The 24,698-nt window shown below is 39.3% G+C and overlaps 1 protein-coding gene and 1 pseudogene across 2 annotated transcripts; both read right to left on the reverse strand.

Annotated features, from left to right (window-relative positions):
• Nucleotides 1-9,530: 9,530 nt before the first annotated feature.
• Nucleotides 9,531-12,912, reverse strand: LOC137934185 (long-chain-alcohol oxidase FAO4A-like; annotated as a pseudogene).
• A 1,004-nt stretch (nt 12,913-13,916) lies between these two features.
• Nucleotides 13,917-23,679, reverse strand: LOC137934581 (protein SAWADEE HOMEODOMAIN HOMOLOG 2-like). Of its 2 annotated transcripts, none has more exons than XM_068779009.1 (9): nt 22,087-23,679; nt 18,015-18,100; nt 17,871-17,916; nt 17,645-17,786; nt 17,359-17,422; nt 15,497-15,548; nt 14,868-15,011; nt 14,646-14,765; nt 13,917-14,502 (listed from the first exon to the last, which is right to left on the reverse strand). In XM_068779009.1, exons 1-9 carry the CDS (start codon nt 22,138-22,140, stop codon nt 14,134-14,136), a joined length of 1,077 nt encoding a protein of 358 aa, XP_068635110.1. In that variant the 5' UTR covers nt 22,141-23,679; the 3' UTR covers nt 13,917-14,133. The 2 variants fall into 2 exon arrangements, with proteins under 2 accessions (XP_068635110.1, XP_068635108.1); XM_068779007.1 differs by lacking the exon at nt 22,087-23,679 and adding an exon at nt 18,621-18,749.
• Nucleotides 23,680-24,698: the final 1,019 nt, after the last annotated feature.

Raw genomic sequence — 24,698 nt, forward strand, 5'->3', positions numbered from 1 at the left:
ATATGTATGTGGTATTGATTAACTCTTAATGGCTATAAATAGGACTGTAAACCATGTAAACAATCATTCAGAAAGAAAGAAAATTTCAGAGAAGCCATTCCTCTTCTCCTTTGAGAGTGAATTTTTTTTTAAGTGAAGAGGAGTCGATAAAACTTTCAACAGTGGTATCAGATCTGGTCAGAAATTCCATACGAAACCTCCGTTGGATGCTGCCGTAAAAAATGATGCATCCGGTGGAGGTTTTCCGGCGACGTTTGCTGGAAATAGAAAAACAAAGGACGCTCTTTGTTTTTCGGCAAAAGAAAGAAGACTACCAGTGCCCGGTCCCGATTTTAATTTTTCGGTTCGACTCGTGTAGTTTTCTGTAAACCCGGACTCATTAAAGCGCCAATTCCCGCACGGACAGACTGTCCGGTTCTCGCTCAACCCGACTCTAACTCGGCCGGTTCAACTTACTGAGTTGACTCAACAATATTCTGGTGGCTTGTAGAAGCTCGTTGGATTCGTATCGTCGAAAATTGCGATTTGATAAGGTAGAATCATTGAAAGAAAAATTCCAAAGATTTTTCTTTTTAAAAAATAACAAATAGTGTAACATCCTTCCAAAGGCTTTAGTGAGCCAGAAAGAGAAGATGCTCTTGCACAAGAGCAAAAGACAACTTTAAAGGATTCAAGAAAGAGAGACAAGAAAGCTCTCTACCTCATCTATCAAACATTAGATGATGATGGTTTTGAAAAGATTTCGAGTGCAACCTCCACCAGAGAGGCGTGGGAGAAGTTGCAAACCTCTTCTAAAGGAGTCGAAAAAGTTAAAAAGGTACGTCTCCAAATACTAAGAGGTGAATTTGAATCCTTACATATAAAAGCATCCGAGTCTATTTCAGATTATTTCTCAAGAGTAGTAGCTGTTTCTAATCAATTGAAAAGAAACGGTGAAACGCTAGAAGATGTGAGAATAATAGAAAAGATATTCTGTTCGTTGGATCCCAAGTTCGAGCACATCGTCATGACGATTGAAAAAACCAAGGACTTGGAAGAAATGTTAATAGAGCAACTTCAAGGATCTCTTCAAGCCTATGAAGAAAAACACAAAAAGAAGCAAGATTTCTCTGAACAACTTCTCAAGACACAAATCAAAGAAAAGGACAAAGAACAAGGCTACACAAGAAACGAACGTGGTCGAGGAAGAGGCTGAGACCGTGGATGAGGAAGAGGTTGCGGCTATGGACGAGGTTGGAATAACAATTCCAACAACAACTATGAGAAAAGTGAAACCTCAACAAGAGGTCGTGGAAGAGGAAACATGAATCCCAAATACAAAAAATCTCATATTCAATATTATAATTGCCAGAAATTTGGGCATTATGCTTCAAACTGTAGAACTCCCAAGAACAGGATCCTTGAGCAGACTAATTATGTTGAAGCAAATACAGAAAAAAAAAGAAACGATGTTATTAGCATATAGAAATAACAATGAAGAGCAAGAGAATACCTGGTATCTTGACACAGGGGCAAGCAACCATATGTGTGGAAGAAGAAGCATGCTCGTAGACCTCAATGAATCAATAAGTGGCAATATCTCTTTGGGAAATACTTCCACCATAGCGGTACAAGGAAAAGGTAACATTCTTATTCGTGCAAAAGATGGTTGTCATCAATTAATTTCAAAAGTCTACTATGTACTGAATATGAAAAATAACATCTTGAGCTTGGGTCAACCCTTAGAAAAGGGTTATGACATTCACATGAAAAAGTATAACCTTTTTATAAGAGATGGCAAAGGAGATTTGATAACAAAGGTACAAATGTCAAATAATAGAATGTTTCCTTTAAATATTCAAAACGATGTTGCAAAGTGTTTACAGACTTGTTATAAAGACACACCATGACTATGGCATCTTCGCTTTGGGCATCTCAATTTTGAAGCTTTAAAGCTATTATCCAAGAAAGAAATAGTGAAAGGCTTACTTTGAATTAGTCACCCTAATAAAGTATGTGAAGGGTGTTTATCAGTGAAGCAATTCATAAAAGGCTTTCCAAAAATATCAAAGTCAAGAGCCAAGAAGCCACTTGAGCTAATCCACACAGATATATACAGACCAATCACGCCAAACTCTTTAGGTAAAAGCAACTATTTTCTTCTTTTTATTGATGATTTTTTAAGAAAAACATGGGTATATTTCTTGAAACAAAAATCAGAAGTGTTTGAAGTCTTCAAGAAATTCAAAACTGCAGTAGAGAAGGAAAGTGGGAGAGAAAATAATGCCATGAGATTTGATCAAGGAGGAGAATTTACTTCCAGAGAATTTCAAGAATTCTGTGAAGTAAATGGAATTCGTCGACCAATGACGGTTCCTAGATCCCCCAATAAAATGGAGTGACAGAAAAAAGAACCAAACTATCCTCAATATAGTTTGGAGTATCAAGAAATTACTTAAAGAGTTTTGGGCTGAAAGTGTGGTGTGGCGGTTTATTTATCTAACCGATCTCCAACAAGAAGTGTTTGGGGAAAAACACCACAAGAAGCATGAAATGGAAAAAAGCCTGGCATCTCCGACTTAAAGTGTTTGGGAGTATAGCTCGTGCACATATACCAGATGAAAGAAGAACCAAACTTGATAATAAAAGCGAAAGTTTTGTCTTCATTAGTTATGATGGACATTCCACAAGCTACAAGTTGTATAATCCGGACAGTAAGAAGATTGAAATCAGTCGAGACATGGTGTTTGATAAAGAAAGATTATGGGATTTTGGATCTCATATAAATGACTTCAATGTCTCCCCTCCATCTGAAGATGAGCCAATATCGATCGAACAAAATGGAGAAATGTAACTAGAGCCAACAACTCCATCTACTTCAATTACACACGAAGATGAGTCACCTTCGTCATATTCAAGTGGGAGCCAAAAAATTGTGCCACGGATACGAAGTCTTCAAGAAATATATGAAGAAACCGAGCCATCTGGTAATCTTACACTTTTCTATCTTTTTGCTAATTGTGAACCAGTGAATTTCCAAGAAACTACACAAGAAAAGAAGTGGAAAATGCCATGGATGAAGAAATCAAGGCCATTGAGAAGAACAATACTTGGGAACTCGTTCCACTTCCTAAAGGGCACAAACCCGTTGGTGTTAAATGGGTGTACAAGACAAGGCAAGATTAGTTGCAAAAGGATACAACCAAAGAGTCGGCATTGACTATGATGAGGTATTTGCTCATGTTGCCCGTTTAGAAACTACAAGATTAATCATTTCTCTTGCAGCTCAAAACAAAGGTAAAATACATCAAATAGATGTAAAGTCTACATTCCTAAATGGAGTCCTCGAAGAAGAAGTTTACATCAAGCAACCTTTAGGTTGTAAAGAGAAGGGAAATGAAGACAAAGTTTTGAAGCTAAAGAAGACTCTTTACAGGTTAAAACAACCACCAAGAGCATGGAATAGCCGGATTGACAAGTATTTCCAAGAGCACAGTTTTACAAAATATTCATACGAGCATGCCCTCTATATCAAGATAAAAAAAGAAGATGTATTGATCGTGTGCCTATATGTGGATGATTTGATCTTTACAGGTAATAATCCAAACTTTTTTTATGACTTCATGAAGGCAATGGCCAAAGAATTTGAGATGATAGATATCGGGTTTATGGCGTATTATTTTTGCATCGAAGTTAAGCAACAAGAAGATGAAATTTTATTTCACAGGAAGGCTATGCAAAAGAAATATTGAAAAAGTTCAAGATGGAAAATTACAAGCCAACAGACACACCAATGGAATACAGAATCATGATGTCCAAGCATGAAGAAGGAGAAAACGTAGATCCAATCTTTTTTAAAATTTTGGTAGGAAGTCTACGTTATCTAACATGTACAAGGCCGGATATCCTTTATGCAGTTGGATTGGTCAGTCGCTATATGGAATCTCCAACAACCACCCATTTCAAAGCCGCAAAGAGAATTCTTCGCTATTTGAAAGGTACTATTGACTTAGGCTTGTTCTATTTAGTTTCTAACAATTACAAGCTAATTGGATATAGCGATAGCAGTAGACATAAACAACTGAAGGAGTACTACTGGATTCATATTTTGCATGGGAAATAAAACAACAGATTGTCACATTGTCCACCTGTGAAGCAAAATATGTTGCAGCTACTTCATGCGTTTGACATGCAATTTGGCTCAAAAATCTATTGAAAGAGATAGGCTTAACACAAGAAGAGCTGACCAGAATCTATATCGACAACAAGTCAGCCATTGCTTTAGCAAATAATCCAGTATTCTATGATCGAAACAAGCACATCGATATTCGCTACCACTATATAAGGGAGTGCATTGCAAGAAAGGATGTGCAAGTTGAATATGTGAAGTCACAAGATCAAGTTGCAGATATTTTTACCAAGCCATTGACAAACGAAGACTTCACAAGATTAAGGAATCTACTTGGAGTTACAACATCAAGTTTAAGGGGAACTGTTGGATCATAACCTTGATCCATGAACCATTAACAAAGCCCAATGAAAGGAAGCTTCGAATTTTCAATGTGTTGGCAAATGAAGTCTGCAAGAGAGATGCGTTGGCAAGAAACTTGGAGAAGAAGTCGGCAAACCAATAACATGTGTGACAAAGATTATGCCATGTAATAGAGGTGTATGTGGTGCTGGTAAAATCTTAAGGTCTTTAAATAGGACTGTAAACTATGTAAACAATCATCCAGAAAGAAGAGAAAAATTCAGAGAAGTCAATCCTCTTCCCGTTCGAGAGAGAATAAATTTTTTTGAGTGAAGAAGCGTCATTAAAATTTCCAACAATCATCTCTTTCATTTCGAGGCATGTAACCCAAGGCATGAGCACAACGAATTATAACAGGAAGTCTATATCACGGTGCCATAGCCAGAAGTCTAAAAATTTGTGTGCCAAACCTCTAATACGTTGTATGATTAGCGTGATTGTAGGAAACAAATTGTTTCCGTGATTCTTTGCCTTAATTTTAGGATCGAAATTAGACCTAAAATTAGCATGTAATTTATGTTAAATATCCTCCTAACGGAGAAAAATACATCATTAGAAAAATATTCTTTGAAGGGTTCGGTTTGACATGGTATCAGAGCGGGAGAAATCTTTTGTTGTCGTCGTGAACAAAGAAGTTGTTCCGTAGCCGAAGCACACGAAGAGCTTCCTATAGCCAAAGAACATAGCAAAAGCTTTGTCCCGTAGCCGAAGCGAACGCAGGGCTTCCTATAGCCGAAGAACAAAGCAGAAGCTCTGTCCCATAGCCGAAGCGCACGAAGAGCTGGTTTAAACCATTTTCCGAACGTCGTCAACAACTGCACCACCAACCCGAATGTCATCGAAGACCGCACCGTTGTCGCCGAAGACGCTCTGTCATCGTCGTGAAACGAAGAGCCACTCTGTCGTCACCGAAGATTCTATGTCGTCAGCGTGACCAGAGCGATCGTTAGAAAAGTCTGGCAGCATTCTGAACGTCGCCATGAACAACTGAGCCACCGCTCGGCCCTTCAATAGACTGCACCATCTACCGGCGAAGAAGAAGTGGCATCGTCTCAAGGAAGACGAAGGTACGAAAAATTAAATTTTTTCGCTTCCATTAACTTAGGTCCGTATGTTTTGATTATTTTGCCGAGCGACCCGAGCTCGGACTGGACTGGAATCAAGACCCAGATTGGGTCAACCTAGCCAATAGATAGCAGACCAGACCAGTTTTCGGACTCAACCAAAATCAGAGACCAAACCGGGTCAACCGAGCGACAAACCGGACTAGTTCCCAGACCAGACCAAATCGAACCGAGAACAAAAAAAAATAGAAATGGATCAAACTCGACAAGGATCATCACACAATCGAAACACTCAATCCTATGGAAAACCTAACAACTGGGTATGCACTCACTGCGGGGAAAAAGGTCATTCACAACAACGATGTTACGAGATTATTGGCTATCCAGAGTGGTAGGACTTCTCAAAAACACCCACGAAAAAAAATTGTGGGCAAACTATGATGACATCCACTAAGGAAAATCAATTGTCTACAGCAAATGTTGTCCATCTAGGTATTATCAGTAAAACAACAGTATTCTCTGCATATTCTAAGAATAGAACTTGGATTATTGATACAGGTGCATCCGATCACATGACGAGGGATACCAGTCAGTTAAAATTTGTCCTACCTTCTCTTTAATATGTTATTTCCACTGCTAATGGTAGTACCTCTCCTATTACTTAGGAAAGATCGGTTATCTTGTCGAATAATCTTACATTAGATATTGATCTTGTTGTTCCATCTCTTGAATACAATCTTTTGTCTGTTAGCCAAATTACTTCAACTCTTGATTGTACTGTAACTTTATGGCCCTCATTTTGTGTCTTTCAGGACATTCTAACTGGAAGATTCTTGGTTATGGTGTTAGACGGGGCAAACTCTACTATTTGGACTTGATAGAGAATGGGAGATCGAAAATTAGTCAGGTAAATCAAGCTAGCAGTGAAGACAGTGCTCAAGCAACTATATGGTTGTGACACCAAAGACTCGGCCATCTTTCCTTTGGTTATCTTAAGAAATTGCGACTACAACTTTTTTCAGGTTTGAATAATTTGGATTTTCATTGTGACACTTGTGAACTGGCTAAGAGCCACCGTATCTCTTATTTACCGAGTTTGAATAAGAATTATGAACCTTTTGAGGTTATTCATTCGAATGTTTGGGGTCCTGTAAAGGTTCCCTTTATTTCTAGAGCTTGTTACTTTGTGACATTTATTGATGAATATACCATAATGACTTGGGTATTCCTGCTTAGACAAAAGACTGATGTATGTCTAGTGTTTCATAAATTTCACCAAATGGTACACACTCAGTACTAGAAGCAGACTCGTGTTTTGTAATCTGACAATGGTACTGAGTTTGTTGATGCTTCTCTCAGTAATTTTTTGAACAATCATGGAATTCGTCATTAGACCTCATGTACCTATACTCCCCAACAAAATTGATTGGCATAAAGGAAAAATAGACAACTTTTAGAAGTAGTGAGTGCCTCCCTCTTTGGCATGAACATGTCTCAATTTTATTGGGGTGAAGTTATCAAATCTGTTGCCTACCTTATCAATCGAACACCTTCTCGAGTTATAGACTTTCAAACTCCTCAACAAAAAATGCACTCCCTAATTTCCATTCCCCATCTTCCGAATCTTGAACCCAGGGTTTTTGGGTGTACCGTATATGTACATATCCCAAAAGTCTTACGAAATAAACTTGATCAATATGCCAAACGATGCATTTTTGTTGGCTATTCTGATTTTCAAAAAGGATATCGGTGTTATGATCCACACACCCGAAAGCTCCATGTGACTCTAGATGCCTCCTTTAATGAATCAATGTCTTCTTATTCAGGGGAGTCTCTTGGAAACCTCTTTAGGGGGAGAGTTCAAGTGAAGAGGATGTTCAACAAGAGAAAAACGAAAGTGTTGAGTTTATTGAGTTAAAAGCAGTGAATGAATTTTTCAAGTGTTATGATGTGCAACAAGATTGTCATCACAACAATGAAGTCGAGAGTGATTCATTAATTTCTCCTGAAGAACCCTAAGAGTTGCCCCCGTTTGCACCATCAACTGAAGAATCAACCCAGAATGTTCCTTCTCAGGTAAATACGAATCCTGTGTTTGATGAGTCTAATGAAACATGTGTTCCTACAGAAAATATAACCCCTAGATATCCACAAAGATTGAAAAGGGAAGTTAAAAAAAAAAAAAAAAGTATGAACCTGATCCTGAAGCCAAGACAAAATACTCAATCAACAACTATGTGTCCTCCCATAGGTTGACTAAATCATATACATTTATTGTTGATCAATTATCCAGGGTTTCTATTCCTAGTATATAGGATGCATTAGCTGATCCAAAATAGAAAAAGGCGATGAACGAAGAGATGGAGGCCCTACAAAAGAATGTCACTTGAGAACTTGTTCCCCAACCTGAAGGAGTAAAGACAATTGGATGTCGATGGGTGTTCACGGTGAAACTCAAACCGGATGGAAGTATTGAAAGATATAAAGTTCGACTAGTTGCAAAGGGATATACGTTAAGGTATGGGATAAACTATCAGGATACTTTTCCACCAGTAGCTAAGGTCAATACAACTCGCATTCTTATATCTATAGCAACAAATCGAGACTGGCATCTGCAACAATTTGATGTTAAAAATATCTTTCTCAATGGAGACTTAGAAGAAGAAGTCTACATGGAGCTACCACCTGGAGTTTAACGTGGTTCTTTGTGTCAAGGTGAAGTTTGTAAATTGAAGAAGTCATTGTACGAGCTTAAACAATCACCTAGATCATGGTTGGGAGATTCTCGGCTACAATGAAGGAGTTTGGCTGTAAGCAAAGTAACTCAGATCATACTTTGTTTATAAAACACAAAGAAGGAAAAGTAACAGTTTTAATTGCATATGTTGATGATATGGTTGTGACAGGAGATGAACCATGTGAAATACAAGCTTTATAGGAGTATTTAGCCACTAAATTCGACATGAAATATCTTGGACAACTTAAATATTTTTTGTTAATTGAGGTTGCAAGATCAAAACATGGAGTCGTCCTTTCACAGCGAAAATATGTATTGGATCATCTAACCGAAACCGAAATGCTTGATTGTAAACCAGTAGAGATGCCCATAGAAATGAATCATAAGCTCGGAATTCTCCCAGATCAAACCCCAACAGACAAAGGGCATTATCAACGATTAGTTGGAAGATTAATTTACCTATCACACACAAGGCCCGATGTAGCATATGTAGTGAGCGTTGTGAGTCAATTGATGTATGCACCAAGTGAAGAACATATGGAAGCGGTCTATTGGATTTTGAGATACTTAAAGAGTGCTCCAGGAAAAGGTTTGTTATTCTCAAAATGTGGTATCTCGAATATTGAAGGATATACATATTCTGATTGGGTAGGTGATCAGACAACTAGAAGATCTACGTTGGGTTACTTTACTTTTGTGGAAGCGAATCTTGTTACTTGGAAAAGCAAAAAACAGAAGGTAGTGGCAAGATAGTGCTGAAGTTGAATTTCGAGGCATGGCTCATGGTGTATGCGAGTTGTTATGGATAAGAAATATATAGAGGGAGTTAGGGATTGAATACACGTAACCTATGAATCTCCATTGTGATAACAAAGCAGTTATTGCAATTGCACAAAATCCTCTTCAATATGATCGCACTAAACATGTTGAAGTTGATCATCATTTCATCAAGGAGAACCTCGATGCAAAGATTATACAATTCCCTTTTATTTAATCTGAGAGTCAGTTAGCTGATATGCTCACGAAGGCAGTATCAAGGAAGCATTTCTTAGTATAATTGACAAGTTGGGTTTGACTGATATCTATGCACTAACTTGAGGGGGAGTATATACAAAACTGTAATACCTTATATGATTAGCGTGATGGTAGGAAACAAATTGTTTCTATGATTTTTGGTCTTAATTTTAGGATCTAAATTAGACCTGACACGTAGTTTATGTTACATAGCCAAGAAGACTACATAGGAAAAATTCTGTTTGACAAAGGCAATGACGGTCAACATGGCCGTCATTATTCCTCCCTCGTAGCTCTTGTTCTCGTTCTCCGGCCAGACATTGGTAGAAACATCACAGGAGGAACTGCTCTCTGGGAAGTAGCCCCAAGCCATGACCGTGGGATGAAGATGGAGATGTTTTCCGATGTTGGGGTTCTTAAATCCGCTGCTCTTGAGTAAAACTGGAGTGTTCAGTGCGCCGCTGGCAACAATGGTCACCTTGGACTCTATGAAATGAACCTCCTTCCTACCGCAGCCTTGTTCTGCTCTTTCGAAGACGACGCCAGTCGCAACCTTTCTCCCCTTGTGCATCCGATGCAACACCTTCAAAGCTCAGCAACCAGGCAGGATTACCCCATTTCTAGAGCTTACCTAGTCCACAAGCCATGTCTGGTGAGTAGCCTTTTTTCTCCCGTCTTTGCAACCCAAATGGCACCATCCACAGTAATGATCAGAGGAGGAATTGCAAGGAATGTTTTGCACAGGATACCCCATTTCCAAGCATCCTTTTCCGAAACACTGCGTTATTGAGCCCCTCTTCTGCAATCTCTGTTTGAAGCCTGTCGTCCTATCGCAGACGGCATCCAGGGCCTCCTTGAAGGCCTTGCTCCCGAAGAGCTCCAGGCCATACTCCTCGCACCATTCTTTGATGACATGGGGCGGCGTCCTAATAGACGCTGACCAGTTCACGGCGGATCCTCCGCCCACAGTCGACCTCGCCAGCACCAACGCGCTCGAGTTGTTGCTGGAGATCAAGGCCTGCCCTTCGTACATTTCCGTCGTGCTGGGGCCCTCCAAGAGAGTGAGGTTGCTTCTGGCAAAGTAGTTTCCTTTCTCCAAGACGATTACCTTGTAGCCGGCTTTGGCGTGGACGCCAGCGACCAAACCACCGCCGAAACCTGAACCAACTACGATGGCGTCGCAACTGATGGTCAGAGAAGGAGACGAAGAACCTTTTTTCCCCGTAGGGCTCGGGATTGCAGTTTTCGCGAAGCCGGCTTTGTTGAGACCTTCAAGGACGACTATTTTGGGATCGTCCATGTTGACGATGCATCTATGAAGGGGTCCAAACCTGTTCCTCCTCTGTTTGATCTTTTTGGTTCTCTGCTGTTTCGATTTCTTTCTTGCGGTCGACGAAATCAGGGTCTGGTCCGCAGTAGCCAAGAGCTTTCCATGCCACATTCTCCCGCTTCTCTATCTGAATGTGAAATTTTCTTTATGAGTTGAAGCAGAATCAGAAATGGTGATTCAGATTTCAACATAGAACTAAAAGTATCATTGAGACCTTCTGGTGAAAATTAGAGTTCAGTAGCGCAATTATCCAGTTTTTAACTCATTGATTTCATAAAGTATCATTGATTTCTAGACGTTAATTCTGCAAGATTGAACACCTTAGAACTTAGAAGAAGCTGCAGTTGGATCAATTTCAAAATTCAAGGACAGGCCAGGATGTTTTTCTTTCCTTAATGAAAGAGTCCTCGCCAGCATATTAATTGTCAGAAGTAAAATGGAAGTAGGGAAATGGAAAGATCTGAAAAGGAATTCGTTATGCTGTTTAATTACCAGAGTATAGAAAGTTCGCACTGTGAAGAACATCAAGCACTTGAACAACATCCAAGACAAGAAGAAGGAACTACATGATGCGGTGTAGTGGCAGCTGTGAGAAATTCTGGAAGTAGGGAAACTGAAGAGACATACTCGTCCATCCACTCATAATCAATGTGCCAAACCAGGTTGATAGTAGCCATAATGCCTGCCAAACGATGCAATGGCATCAATGGATGTCTCAGGTCCCCTGATTGCATGCCTGTCAAGTGCAATATGACAACATAAATCAAACTCCAAATATGAAAACATTAGGTGAAACGCATTTCATGACATCCATTAATACCTAAGTTATAAACTTTGATTTAGTTTTGAGGTATAACCCAAGTCCCCGCCATCCGAATCTAGCCCCTGGTTGTATCAAACTCAAGTGATAATGCAAAGATCCGATACAACCCAAGACATTCTTTTCCTGATACAACTCGAGATGATGACCTGATATGAGATACAATATGAGGACACACACACCTAATCAAGGACTCGGGTTTCCTGATCTGTTTTTTCTGCAATATGAGAGTGGCTCATGGCTGTAAATGATCCTAATTCCATCTCGTACTGAGTCACAGCTCAAGAAAGCACGATCGTCTGGTAGTGCATCGGTGCTGCAAGACTTTTTTAAAAAGAACTTAACATGCAGAGAAGCTAAAAGAAAAAGGGCTTAAAATTTTTTAGTTGGTCCGTAATATCGATCTTACATATTGAACAGTCGCAGTCTTGGACGCAGAGGTACCGTAGAAGACTTTCAGATATTCGTCTTTGCTGTCCGGAATTTGGATAAACGGCACAAGAGCATCGCAGACAGAATAGAGAGACTCCATCTCTCGACCGGAGAGGAAGTTCGGGTGAGGAGGCCGGCAGCGGGCGAGTAGGGGATGACCGTCGTGAGACACCATCTTCGAACCGGCCGTGATGCTCTCGAGGTCTACCTCTGTCCAGGAACCTCCCACCCTTCTGAAGGACTAGAAGTTCCGCTTGTGTTGAAACTCCATGTGAGAAACAAGCAGAGAGGAGATTACGAAGAGCAAAGATCAGGCAGACAGGAATAGCTCCCAGTGACTTCAGCAGCAGGTAATTACAGTTGGTTTTTCCAACTTGCGGATGGAAAGTGCAAACGTTTATAACGATGAAAAGTAGGTAATTTAAAACAGAGGAAGAATCTAAGCAGGTAATTACAGTTGTATTGAAAGTACAAGCAGAATTTATTTGCATGATGCAAGACTGGTACAGCAAACTTAGCAGCGGTTGACATATAATCCATGTAACTGTATTCTTAATCACTGCATTCTTTCCCAACTGTTACAATTCATTTTTCTTAGGCTTTTAACGGATTTACAGATGGGTCTTGGTTGAATCTTTCTTCTGTTGTGGATGACAGATGAGAATCAAATTGAGAAATCCTTACGTCTCGTATTGAATGGAGGTAGAATACCTGTTTGGGTCAAAGAGGGATCGAGGACCTGGATTGAATGAAAAGAGTGCTTTATCTCTTCTGCCTGGTTCATTCATTTACCTGAATAACGAAAGGGAATTATTCGCCGTGCCAACCAGGTTATCAGTTTTCACTGGAGCAGGGCCCAGTTGGGTGCAGCAAGCTGGTAAGGTAAATCAATGAAATGTAAGTACTTGTAAGTAGCGCCATCGACTGGCTGAGAGAGGAGAGAAGACAGGAGAGTGCACGTAAATCGTTTTTGTCGTCAAAATCAGGTAATAATTGCAGCTCCATCGGTACCCGTTGAATTTTCTCTTCTTCACAACAAAACGCAGGACCCTCCCGCTTTACAAAACTCAAGACCGGAGTCTAAGAGTCTTGGCTTCTGTGAGGAAGATGATTTTGACAGAAGAACGTCACAGTCGATCAGGGACATTGACGAACAGGTACAATTTTAGAGAGATCCAGGATGGATCAACTAAAATCTATGGTGAAATAGGTTGACCCGACCCGAAATAGCCGGATTAAACCCTTTGGGTTCAGCTTAAATCATTAGAAATTTTAAAAATACCCCAGTTATAGTCCCTATCTGCCTCCAGAATTTGTAGTTCTAAGATAAATAAAGAAGACTACAGCTTGCAGAAATTTCTTTCTCGCTCTTTCCTTCCATTTGCTTTTTGCATATGGTTATCTAAAAATGTTGTGAAATGGGTGGAGTTGCCAGAGAACCCCCGTGTAGTTGCCAGAAGTTTTTTTCTAATCACAAAAGGAGCGATGCATATAACTCATTCTTCCAGAAACAACCAAATACTAAGTTTTCAGTGGTTTCTCCTATCTCAGTTGAGTCAGAAACCAAGTCGTGTCACGCCACTCTCCAAGCAATTGACAAATTTCTGCAGGTTTGATTGTTTTCTTGGAAGCTACCATGAAAGTGGTTGAAGTGAGTACAACGGACCCCCACCGTGCATGTTTCAGTGACGACCCACCCTGCAACTGCAATCCATTCACAGACTACCCCCAAAGACTTCCTCAACAGTTATGATAACAAGAACAAAAGCACATCACAGGCTATAGATATCTAGTTTCGCCCACTGAGGAAAGAGCACGCAATCCAACAACTTGAGCATATACTGTAAAGAAGCTAAGTTAACATGATTTCTTCACATCCTTCCACATTACCATAAATAATAAACAGAGCATGATAAATTCTCGTATACATTCCCACTTTAGAGAATGATAGCAGCCACCACCTATTTGCTTGGCATAGCCAAACAATCGAAGACCTGAAAAAAACCATATAACACCAACAGAAAATAGTTCTCGATATTTTAAAAAAATTCTGGAGCCACCCAAGACGCTCCACAAGGTTCACAAAGGAACTAAATAAGACAGAATCCACAGTCAACTAAAATATAAGCCTGCATCTATTCAGCATTTCTAATGACCCTCTTTTGTCTATAGACTCGAACCACATTAACACAACAAAGACCACAAGATGCTCTGGACACCAAGTCATTAGCCACTTGTATTTGCTTCCTGCAGAGTGCCGCCACCTCCAACAGCAGGTGCGGCATCATTAGGAGGGCCATCAGGTGTAAGCTCACTATTCTCACTGTTTGCAACAGATGGGGAACTCTTGATATTTGCATCCTCACTTGATTGAGCAGCTGAAGTTGTAATCCCAGTTTCACCAGAACTACCCTTCACTTTTTGCTGTTTTTGAGGCTTCTGAGCATCCAAATTCTTATTAGAAGAACTTAGAGAAGATGGGTCCTTGACAGCATTCTTTGCATTTAATGCTGCAGACTCTCTTGAAGCATATAACTGCTGCAGACGGCAATCAGTTTCAGGTCGGCGGCAGACTTTTCTCAGGGGGACTATTTCCTGAATATAAAATAAAATACCTTGACTTTGTTAGTATTACAATTATCACTTCAGATGTTAAAAACACGCAATCAACTAACATCATGAAGGCCCTGTAAGAGGCTTCTTGTACTGATACACAATAACAAGGGGACAGCAAGTACCTCTGATTGGTCATGATCATAACGAACAAGGAATCTGCAGCGACATCCTCGGATATCGTGCATTCGTCGTTTTGCATCAAGTACATGAGCATCAAAATAAAGAGCCTGATCTTTACCTTCCTGAATAGGAAAAAAAGTTCATAACAGTTGAAATCTGAGAAGCTGCATATATCTGAAAACGAGACACAATAAACCATAGCAGCCTCACAAATATGGCATTACCTTAAAACAAAGAATTAGGTCTCCAGGAAGTATTATAACACATTCAGTAGTTTCACATGGAAGAGAACGATGCCTCACATATTTGCGTATATGAACCCACTCATCCTCCTCTTCACCAAAACCTGAAAACCGAACCCTAACTTCCTGAAAAGAGCAGTGAATGTGTCACAGAAATTGGAACTGCCATCCATATTAAGGAAGTAGAAGAAATCTATGCAGATTTCAGAATAAGGAGTAGTGTATGTTTAGAGTCCAAATCCTTGAAATTCCAGTGCCTTGAAAACAGCAACCTGGGATTTAGAATTCAAATAAAACATTGTTTTCTCCTGCAACTGGAATTCCGCTACCATTCTTGGAAGAAAGATTTAGATATTTATATTCTCCCTCCTTCCCTCCTTCCTTTCAGTAATATAATTCCATAAGATAGATTCCAGCCATGCAACTCCAGGTAAACTAACCATGCCCACAAGTTGAGAATTTGTATTCCATTACTAGTGGTTTTTGAGTGCTATACAACAACATAACGTAACTACATGTCATACAGTTGAACATTTCACATGTGGAACACTGCAGCCTGACCTTTTACGGGATCTATAATCGTAAAGGCAAAGGTCAGAAAAAAACATTACCGCTTCACCTGTTTCAGACCTTCTATGAGATATGAAGCTCGCCACATCATACCTGAGTGGAACAAGTTAGAAAAACAAAAGATATAACATGAACAATCCCTAATCTAAGAAACTAAATAAAAAGTCAATAATAAAATTTTATTAAACGTTTAGTATCAAATTAATATGCTAAAAATCAACTACCATACGGAGTGATAGAAATATTTTGCTTCAGCAAGCTGTCTATAATACGCAAAAAGTTTTCGCAAATTTATTCCTGACCAAACCAAACAACTCCTTGATGGTCATTAACACATTCATAGAAAAGGTGTGAAGATACAACATCAGTAAATAAAAGAAAAAGTAGCTTTCGAGTAATTAAACTTTAACATGGCAGGAACATTGAGTAGTTAAATGATGCAACCTCTAAATAATTTCCTTTTGTAACAATGAGAAAAAGGATTCCATTAAAAAGCCTCCTGAGGGAGGAAAGAGTACAGATAAAGGATCACAACAAAAACTAAAAGCTAAGAAAAGAGCTCCCTCAATAGAAGTGTCAACAGGCATCAAAGGGGGAGAAAGGGCCTTCCAGCAGAGACCCCCTCCCAAGCCAAGGTGTCAGAAATGTTATTAGCACTTCAAGGGGTATGCTGCCAAGAATTTCACATGCAGGTCTATAGATGCTTGTGATAAAAAAGATGTAGATAGAGTGCTCATGTAAGGTAAAATTGAATATCTTATTAGATTATTGGAAGGACTTGACATCTGAAAGTAGGGGCCTTTCAGGTACTTTCTTGCCCTCTTAGGGTCTGTTAGGAACCCATAGGGAAAGAAAAAAAAAGAAAATGAGAACTTGACCATTATTATTCCCAAAAATAGTTTGTGAAAAGGAGAATTTGATCATTATCTTATTTCCACCAACTATTTTTGGGAATATTAATAGTCAAATTCTCATTTTATTTTATTTTCTTTTCTTTTCTAGGGGTTCCAAACAGACTAATGGTTTGACCATTTTTCACAGCACTTTTGACAAGTGATAAAAGACCTTTCCAAAAAGCAAGTCAGGTTGGCTAACATATGCCTAATATACATCTTATCCACCACCAAACCCACAAAACACCATGGCAATCAATCCTCAATGTCAAAAACAATCAATAACGCATCTGAACCAGCAAACAGAGCATAAACAAAATGAAAAATGCACAATCTCACACTGTACAAAATCAAATCTGCTGATTGTGCACTTTTGTGTCCTTCATTGCTTCCTTCTCTTAAGGGTTTTTGAACCACTTGCAACCATTACATTCTGAACAACAAGAGAACCACAATTCCTGGTTCAATGGCTAAGCACATGACACGAAACCAAGGAGATCCAAGGCAGTAGAACTTAGCAAGAGAACTTGGTCTCCGACATGAGTAGACTTACAAACTCTTACATTACTGAAAGCACATCGATTTTTTTTTTTTTTTTTTTTTTTTTTTGGAGAGGTGATTTTGTTAAGCTGCTCATGGCAGAAGCAAGGGAAGAAACAGAACACGAGAAAACAAGAGCATCTAGAAAGAAAAGGAAATGAATTAACAAGAGCTTCCTCAACAGCCCAATCACTAGCGAAAGAATCAGTATAACAATTTGCTTAGCCAAACAACCAGTAAAGAATTTTTTTATTTTTTTAACTTTTGGAGTACCCAACTGGTAAAATAATAAAGCAAGTTTTTATTATATGAATCAATTAAAGCATACAAAGGAACATGAAAATAAAAGGCAAGACAGAAAATTACCTTTTTCTAGCCACATTCAGGCACAAAAGTCAAAGCCAGCCAGTTATACAATTAGGTTAGACATTCAGAACAACAATTAGAAAAAGATAACGAGAAACACTAACCATGCCCCATCTCTAGCTGATTTGGCCTCATATTCCTGCTGATTGCCCTCTACAGTTATTTTTCCTTCATAAACACAAGGAAATAAAAAAATGGCATAGATATGAGAGTGCAAAATTTATTTTATGAAATATAACGGGAAGAAATAATATAAATCCACCCTTAAAAATGTAAAAGTAATCTTCAGAAAAAAAAACAAAATGAGTGCAGAATACCGCAGATGGTAAATATATTTTAATAGTCGACAAAAAACCATGAAATACAGGATATGGCAGATGATAAATATACCTGGCTGTGTAGAAACTGGCACAGACACATTTCTCGCTGGAACTGAATCATCCCGAGGCACAGGTGTGACACTCAGCTTCCCAAGAGCCTTGACTAATTTTGCCTTTTGAGCATAACGCCTATTTTGAAACCAATTCGACACCTGTAACAACTTTACAGCAATTACTACTGGCAAGCTGCCAAGAAAGACCTAACCATAAATAAAAACCATAATGTGCCTTAAAACCTGTTTTGGCTGCACAACATTTTTTCCTGCTCGTTCTGCTGATGAACTACAATCACAGATAGCTCCATCACTCACAACTAAAAGGTGGATCATGGTAGCTCAAAAATTTCCTACAGACAAATTTAATTTAATTTATATAAATACCTGAATTTATCTGCAAGAGAGGAGATAATCTCACGCGCAGGTGTTGCATTGTTCGCCTCTTGCAAGATAGCTTCCATATCGGCAACCTTTTTACCATACAAACATAACCAAAGAGAAAAAAAAAGTGTCAAATAGCATACAAGGCACCACCATGATATATTGAAGTACATTGAGATGAGAAAGCAGACAAAACTCCAACAAGAATCAATAAACACCAATATAGAGAAAAGGTAAAAAAAAAAAAATCAGTCAAGAATGATAAGATAATGTCATCCTTCTAATTTGAGTTCGTGAGAAATTATAATATCAACTTCAATTTTCCTTATAAAGTACAATAGGCCGATCCTTGACCACCATAATATCCGGTTAGGGTTTTTTCTCCTTTCACTTGGTAACTTCGGATTCCATAATGTCCTTCTTAATCAAGGGAAGAAAGTATGAGATCGGAAAAAGGAAAGGATTTTCGTTCAGATTATAAGGGAAAGGACGACAGTAGGAGAAACAATGAGAAAGAAAACCAGATCAAGATGTACAAAAAGAGAAATATGAGACGGAACAAGTAAAGATAACATTGGGAGAAGAAAAGAGAAAACAAAGAATAGTGACCAGAGGTGAAGTCACTTCTTCCATTGATAGAGATCTGGTCAAGGCATAACTCCATTCACTCTCTTCTCCGTGCGCTGGGGTTTCCTCTTCCATTTTCATCCTCTTCATTTCTCCACTTTCTTGCTTATATTCTACTTCTCCTTTTTAACAGAAAGGATACTAGCACTGACCCATCAAAACGTGTACAGCAATTTGCATCCACATGTTCCATATTTGCTACAGGCACCAGGGAAAGAAGATTCTAGAAAAAACATATAACAGACCTCCAACGTGACTGTCATAAATGGAAATAAGATGTAGCACTAACAAATCTTAATATTCAAAACTTACTAAACGAGTTTGAATTATTTTGAGATATCTAACTTATTAAATGACTTTGAACCATCATAAATTGTATCAAGAGAAGCAAGACTAAATCGTTTCAGAGATGTAGTATCCAGGGTATAAAGAAGTGACCATATTTGATATAAAAGACAGATGACCTCTCTGAAATTCTTTAACCAATGACTAGGATTCAAATAAAAGGAAAATAATGAAGTTCAACAAGGAAGACCTAGAGAGTAACTTTATAAGGTCCTAAATAAGAAAGACTCATGGAAGGACAAAAATTATTCATGTGGTTTTTCAACAATGTTTCAAGAAACAAAATCTCCGATGCCTCCCCAACTGAATCGGAGAGTAGATAATCGACATGTAAAGTTAATCATGGTGGAGAAGTCATTGATGATTGTATGAGATATTGAGACAAAGAAAAGTCTGGTCTAAATCAAGATCAAGGGTAAGTATTCCTTTTGATAACAACAAAAATGAGAAATGAAGATGCTCCCGAAGGAATGAGAGGAGAAAGGATCAAATTACAGACAGGGAAGAAGGAAAGGAAACACCCAACGAACCTAAAATGAAAAAACGAAAAAGGAGAAAGGAAATACACAAGAACTCAAGTGAGGCGAAGATAATGCTCAACATTATATTGTCCTCGTCCACTCTTTCAAGAGTGACAAAGGTCATCATAAGTGTCTTCAACTGCAAAGCGTAAAGGAAGTCAATTAAAGCGGAAGAATCCCTATATCCAATCCTGGCTTTGAGTAAGAGAAGTTCAACAGATACCCAAGGAGACATTCTAACTTCGTGCACCGATGAGCAATAACAGATTCTTGTTTCATCCAACAATTAAGGAATACCCAATGACCCACTGTTGCTTCATTTATTGAAAGTCCAAAGTTTAAGGAACACCCAATCACACACCGTACCTTCATGTATCAAAAGAGAAAAAGATATTTTTGAACAGTCCAAGGATTCACGAATTAGCATTCAGTGCCTCTACTGCCATTTTATGCCTTATTTATCATACATATATGCTCCTTATACGCATTAAAATTTTGCTTAAGTTCATAAAATCTTCCTGACATTTGATTAGGTATTCGAAGTTCTGCTCAGACAGTGTCCCTCTTTTTCTAGCATTACAGTGAAAAAGTGATTTATTGGAGCCCGTGTCCACCTGGTTGGATTAAACTGAACTTCAATGGAAGAACCTTTGGGAACCCGGGGCCAGCAAGTAGTGGAAGCCAAAAACAAAGGAGTCACGGATCAATCATCCTGGCACGACTCTGGGCCAGTCAGTATTACGAACTCTGTAGAAGCAGAAAGTAAAGCTCTTATAAGGCATGAAGCTCTATGTCCACTCTTCTTTAAACCCCTTCGTAGTTGAAGGCAATTCAATACTTGTTATCAATCGGATGAATAAAAGCTGCCCCCCTCCAAGAAGACTTAAGCATGTCTATGATGAGATATTTTCTCTCTGCTCTTCTCAGCAAGTCATTTGGCAGCACCCCCCTAGGGCTGACAATAGCAAATTAGACTCTCTTGACAGGAGGGGTCTCTTGCCCCTCCCTTTGCGACCAGAATTCTTTTCCCCCCTTAATGTATAGTTTGAAGCCCTCACTTAAGGTTTTGTACGGTTCGTTTTTCATTAATACAATCATCACCAATTCAAACATATAGCATTAAAGTTCGGTCCAAGTCTATCCACAATGACTAGCTGAAGTTAGGAGGCATATACCCAATTAAAGACCATAAGATTTTTCCTATCTCTAACCTATGTGGGGTTATTCCCACTATCACTTTCTCTCACTGGACAAGCCTACACGAAATGTCATAGGCCCAAGACATGGACAACATAAATGGGTACAAACTAAATGCGGCACAACCTCGACCTACAAAATAGACACTTTGCCTCTTCCCAACCTCCTCATTGAATTCTTTCCTCTCACTTTCCTATATTGAAAAATAAAAATTGGGACCAAGTTCATCCCAAGATGCTAGCCAAGTTAGGAGGTGTTTTCCCAACTAATAACCACAAAATATTTCATAGACCAACTGTTGTGGAATTATTCCCACTATCAAATAGGACTACCACAGACAAAGAAAAACAAAACAATCAATTAGAGATGGTATTCCCAACAACAAGAAAATGATCAAAGTAAATGCTTCAGATATCAATCAGTCTGCAACAGGCACATTCTTTAGATTAGCCAATTGACTAAGAGGGAAATGACTCTCTCAAGGCTTAAGGCAAAGTAAAAAAACTTCAAGTTTTATTTTCCAGACAGACGTAAATAAAATTCCTAAGCAGGCAAAAAAACCATTTCAACTAGAAAACAGTTAATGAGTTAACAAAATCTCCTAAAGTAATGATTTTGGAAATGATACCCCTTCAAAATTTCCATATAAATTTCCCATATATTATGTTTTTCAAATACAATGTCCTCATTCGTCTACCAATCCTCAAAAACCAAAAGTGTTTGAGAATTTAATAATCTGGAAACCCTCTCCACATCCATCAATTCATTCCCAACACTAATATGAGATCCATAATTTCATTACTTGCTAGGTAACACAGCAGGATATGCCAACATATACACTCGGTTACACAAATCTTCTCCCAAAAGTTCATTTCCAGCCATTACTGCTGTATCTATACACAATGACGAAAATATTATCAAAAGTTAGGACGAATGCCACTAAATACAAGAAGTGCATAGATTTTTTTTCCAAATAAAGCGCCTCCTTATCCAACCAGAGAATGTACTGCTAAGCTCGTATTAGCCAATATTTAGAATCATGATGGCACCAAGAAATCCATAAACCCCCATTCAGTAATCTCACCAATATCCATCTGAGGACCACCACAAAAAACATAAAATTCAGAGTGAAAGGGCTAAAAAAAAAAAAAAAAACAGTAGAATTAGCAGGGAGAAGATATTCATGCAAAAATTTATCAACCAAGCAAAGCCATGAGCAACACTAAGAATCTCCAGGAGATGGAAAAGATGAGAATATCATGCACGAAGGAAAACACAGAAGATGAAAATAACTATAAATTAATAGAATCAAATTAAACTCTACATCAAATTCCTCTTAGACATAATGGAATAAAAAAATGGAAATGGAAAAGAATCGAGTTTACCTCCGAGGGTGTGAACCGGAAGGCAGAGCCTCCGCTGTGTGGTGATCGTTCCATCCGGAAACAGCTCAACAATCTCAGTAATAAATACTATCTTTTTTTTCTGCTGATTGTGAGGAGAGAAGGTTGAGTAAAATCAATGCGGGTTTCGCATAGCAGTAGAAAATCTAGACAGATTTTCCTATTTCTCGGACAAAAAGAAAGAAAGAAGAAAGAAAGGAACTGGAGGATATAGTGGGCAAGTTTTGGAGGATTGGAAGGGAAAGCCGAGGAAGATATCTCCCCTGGATTGTTACGCAGTATGTTCAGTATTCACTATTCAGAAGTACAGCAGAGCTCTTCGACAGGAAGAAGGAGGACAACGAGGAAGAGGGTACACTCCAATTGGAAAATTGAATGAATACATGACCATCAGAAAGATTTGGGAGCTGGGTTTCAGCCTTATTGGCTGGGCAGCGTCTATTCGTTATTCATACATCATCGTCAAGACACGGCAGTTATTTCCATATTAGCAAAAACTATAATGACAGTGTCTGGCTGTGTGCTGGTAGAGGAGCCAAAGAATCGAGAGGAGCATGCTTCCAGCGGAGTGCCACTGCTTGCTCTGGTGAACATTAGAGAAGACAGAAGTGGAAACTCCAACGAGGGAGAAAACCAGAAAGGAAGGAAATTAAAGTCTGTCCGAGGTTCGTCGGACACGTGGGGAGAGGGAAGAGAGAACGCCAACGAGCCTGCAAAACCGCTTCCTGTGTCCTTGCTGAGGAGGATCTCCCACCTGGCCGCCGAACCCGCGATGGTTCCCCACCAAACGCTAGTAGAGGGCTCCTATTTGGCAGTGTTTGTCCTCGCAGTGTGGTCAGAGGAACCACGTAGTTGGCACGAATCAGCAGGGGCGACCGGCGCACCCCTGAATAACGATCAGTAAGAACAGGGAACACTTTTAACATTTCAAGCATTGAACCCAACCGACGGTCGACATGGCCGTCATTATTCCTCCCTCGTAGCTCTTCTTCTCGTTCTCCGGACAGACATTAGTAGAAACATCAGAGGAGACACTGCTCTCTGGGAAGAAGTAGCCACAAGCCATGACTGTGGGACGAAGATGGAGACGCTTTCCGATGTTGGGGTTCTTCAATCCGCTGCTCTTGAGTAAAACTGGAGTCCCCAGTGCGCCGCAGGCAACAATGATCACCTTGGACTCTATGAAACGAACCTCCTTCCTACTGCAGCCTTGTTCTGCTCTTTCGAAGATGACGCCAGTCGCGACCTTTCTCCCCTTGTGCATCCGATGCAGCACCTTTAAAGCTCTGCAACCAAGCAGGATTACCCCATTTCCGGAGCTTATCAAATCCATAAGCCATGTCTCGTGAGTACCCTTTTTTTCTCCCGTCTTTGCAACCCAAATGGCACCATCCACAGTAATGATCAGAGGAATTGCGAGGAATGTTTTGCACAGGATACCCCATTTCCAAGCATCCTTTCCGCAGCACAGCGTTATTTAACCCCTCTTCTGCAATCTCTGTTTGAACGCCCATCCCGTCGCAGACCGCATCCAGGACCTCCTTGAAGGCCTTGCTCCCGAAGAGGGCACCTGTTTGGCCGTGTTTGTCCTCGCAGTCTGGTCAGAGGAACTGCATAGTTGGCACGAAGCAGCAGGGGCGACCGGCGCAGCCTCCCTAATAGCTATCAGCATGAACGGGGAACACTTTTAACATTTCAAGCATTGTACCCCTCAAATGTTAATTGATGTTCCTGATTGAGGGTTAAAAACTAAAACAATTTAGAATAATTTCATACCTAAAACTTTGATAATCGGTGGTATGATAGTTGACAAGAAAGATAATGAATGACATTGTGTTGAGAATTACAGAGAGAATGTTAGAGTTTTGTAAGCCTTTCATACTACTAAAATTAAATTATAAAATTATTACTAAATATTTTTAATAATCGAGTAATTGAGAAAGCGGGTACAAAATAAGTATTGTCCAATCCTTTCCATTTAATAACTACCCAAATATTTTAAGTAATAATTTTTTTTTTATATCTATTTGTAAGTGATCGAAATAAACAAGTAATTGGGTAAATGGACAACAGAGATGTGTTTACAACGAAATTTTGCTGAGGTTCACGCCTCTATGAACCTCAGCTTCTGGGTTCCCTGCTTCAGCCAATAACCTGTTTGAACCCTCCACCTTGTTTATGATGTTACTGCTAAGAAGTAGAAGCAACAGCAGAACAGTAGCCTTCCCTGCAGCCATGGGTACGGTATATGCCAGAGAGAGAAGAGCCACAACAGGTAGGGAGAGTGAAGCGAGAAACAAGTTAAGAGTACATAATTGACCAGTTACAAAGAATGATTTCTGGGTCAGAAGAGTCCCAAGTCTAATAAATATTTATGGTATGATTTCCAAGATAAACACTAGTTTAGTTGGTCGTGCACTAAGATGGGTATTTCTTATCTGGCTTTCTTCTTCTTTCGTTTACCACCTTCAACAAGCTGAACAGGGAAGCCTGCTTTCTGGTTTGCTTTCACATTGACCCTAAACCCAGAATCATGATCAATTGAAAATGTATTCTAGACATTATATCTCAACTGTGGGAAGTGATGAAGAGTA

This window comes from Aristolochia californica, unplaced genomic scaffold (genome assembly GCF_029961685.1).
Source record: "Aristolochia californica isolate CCGP_79_NKW_82.1479 unplaced genomic scaffold, dmAriCali1.0.hap1 SCAF_6, whole genome shotgun sequence".
Taxonomy (NCBI): Eukaryota; Viridiplantae; Streptophyta; class Magnoliopsida; order Piperales; family Aristolochiaceae; genus Aristolochia; species Aristolochia californica.

Coding starts and splice junctions, on each gene's coding strand:
- LOC137934581 (XM_068779007.1), bottom strand. CDS start 18,728: ATGAAGAGGATGAAAATGGAAGAGGAAACCCCAGCGCACGGAGAAGAG. Junction 17,787..17,870: donor ATGTTGTGCAGCCAAAACAG/GTTTTAAGGCAC, acceptor AAGTTGTTACAG/GTGTCGAATTGGTTTCAAAA. Junction 17,423..17,644: donor GCCAGTTTCTACACAGCCAG/GTATATTTATCA, acceptor GTGTTTATGAAG/GAAAAATAACTGTAGAGGGC.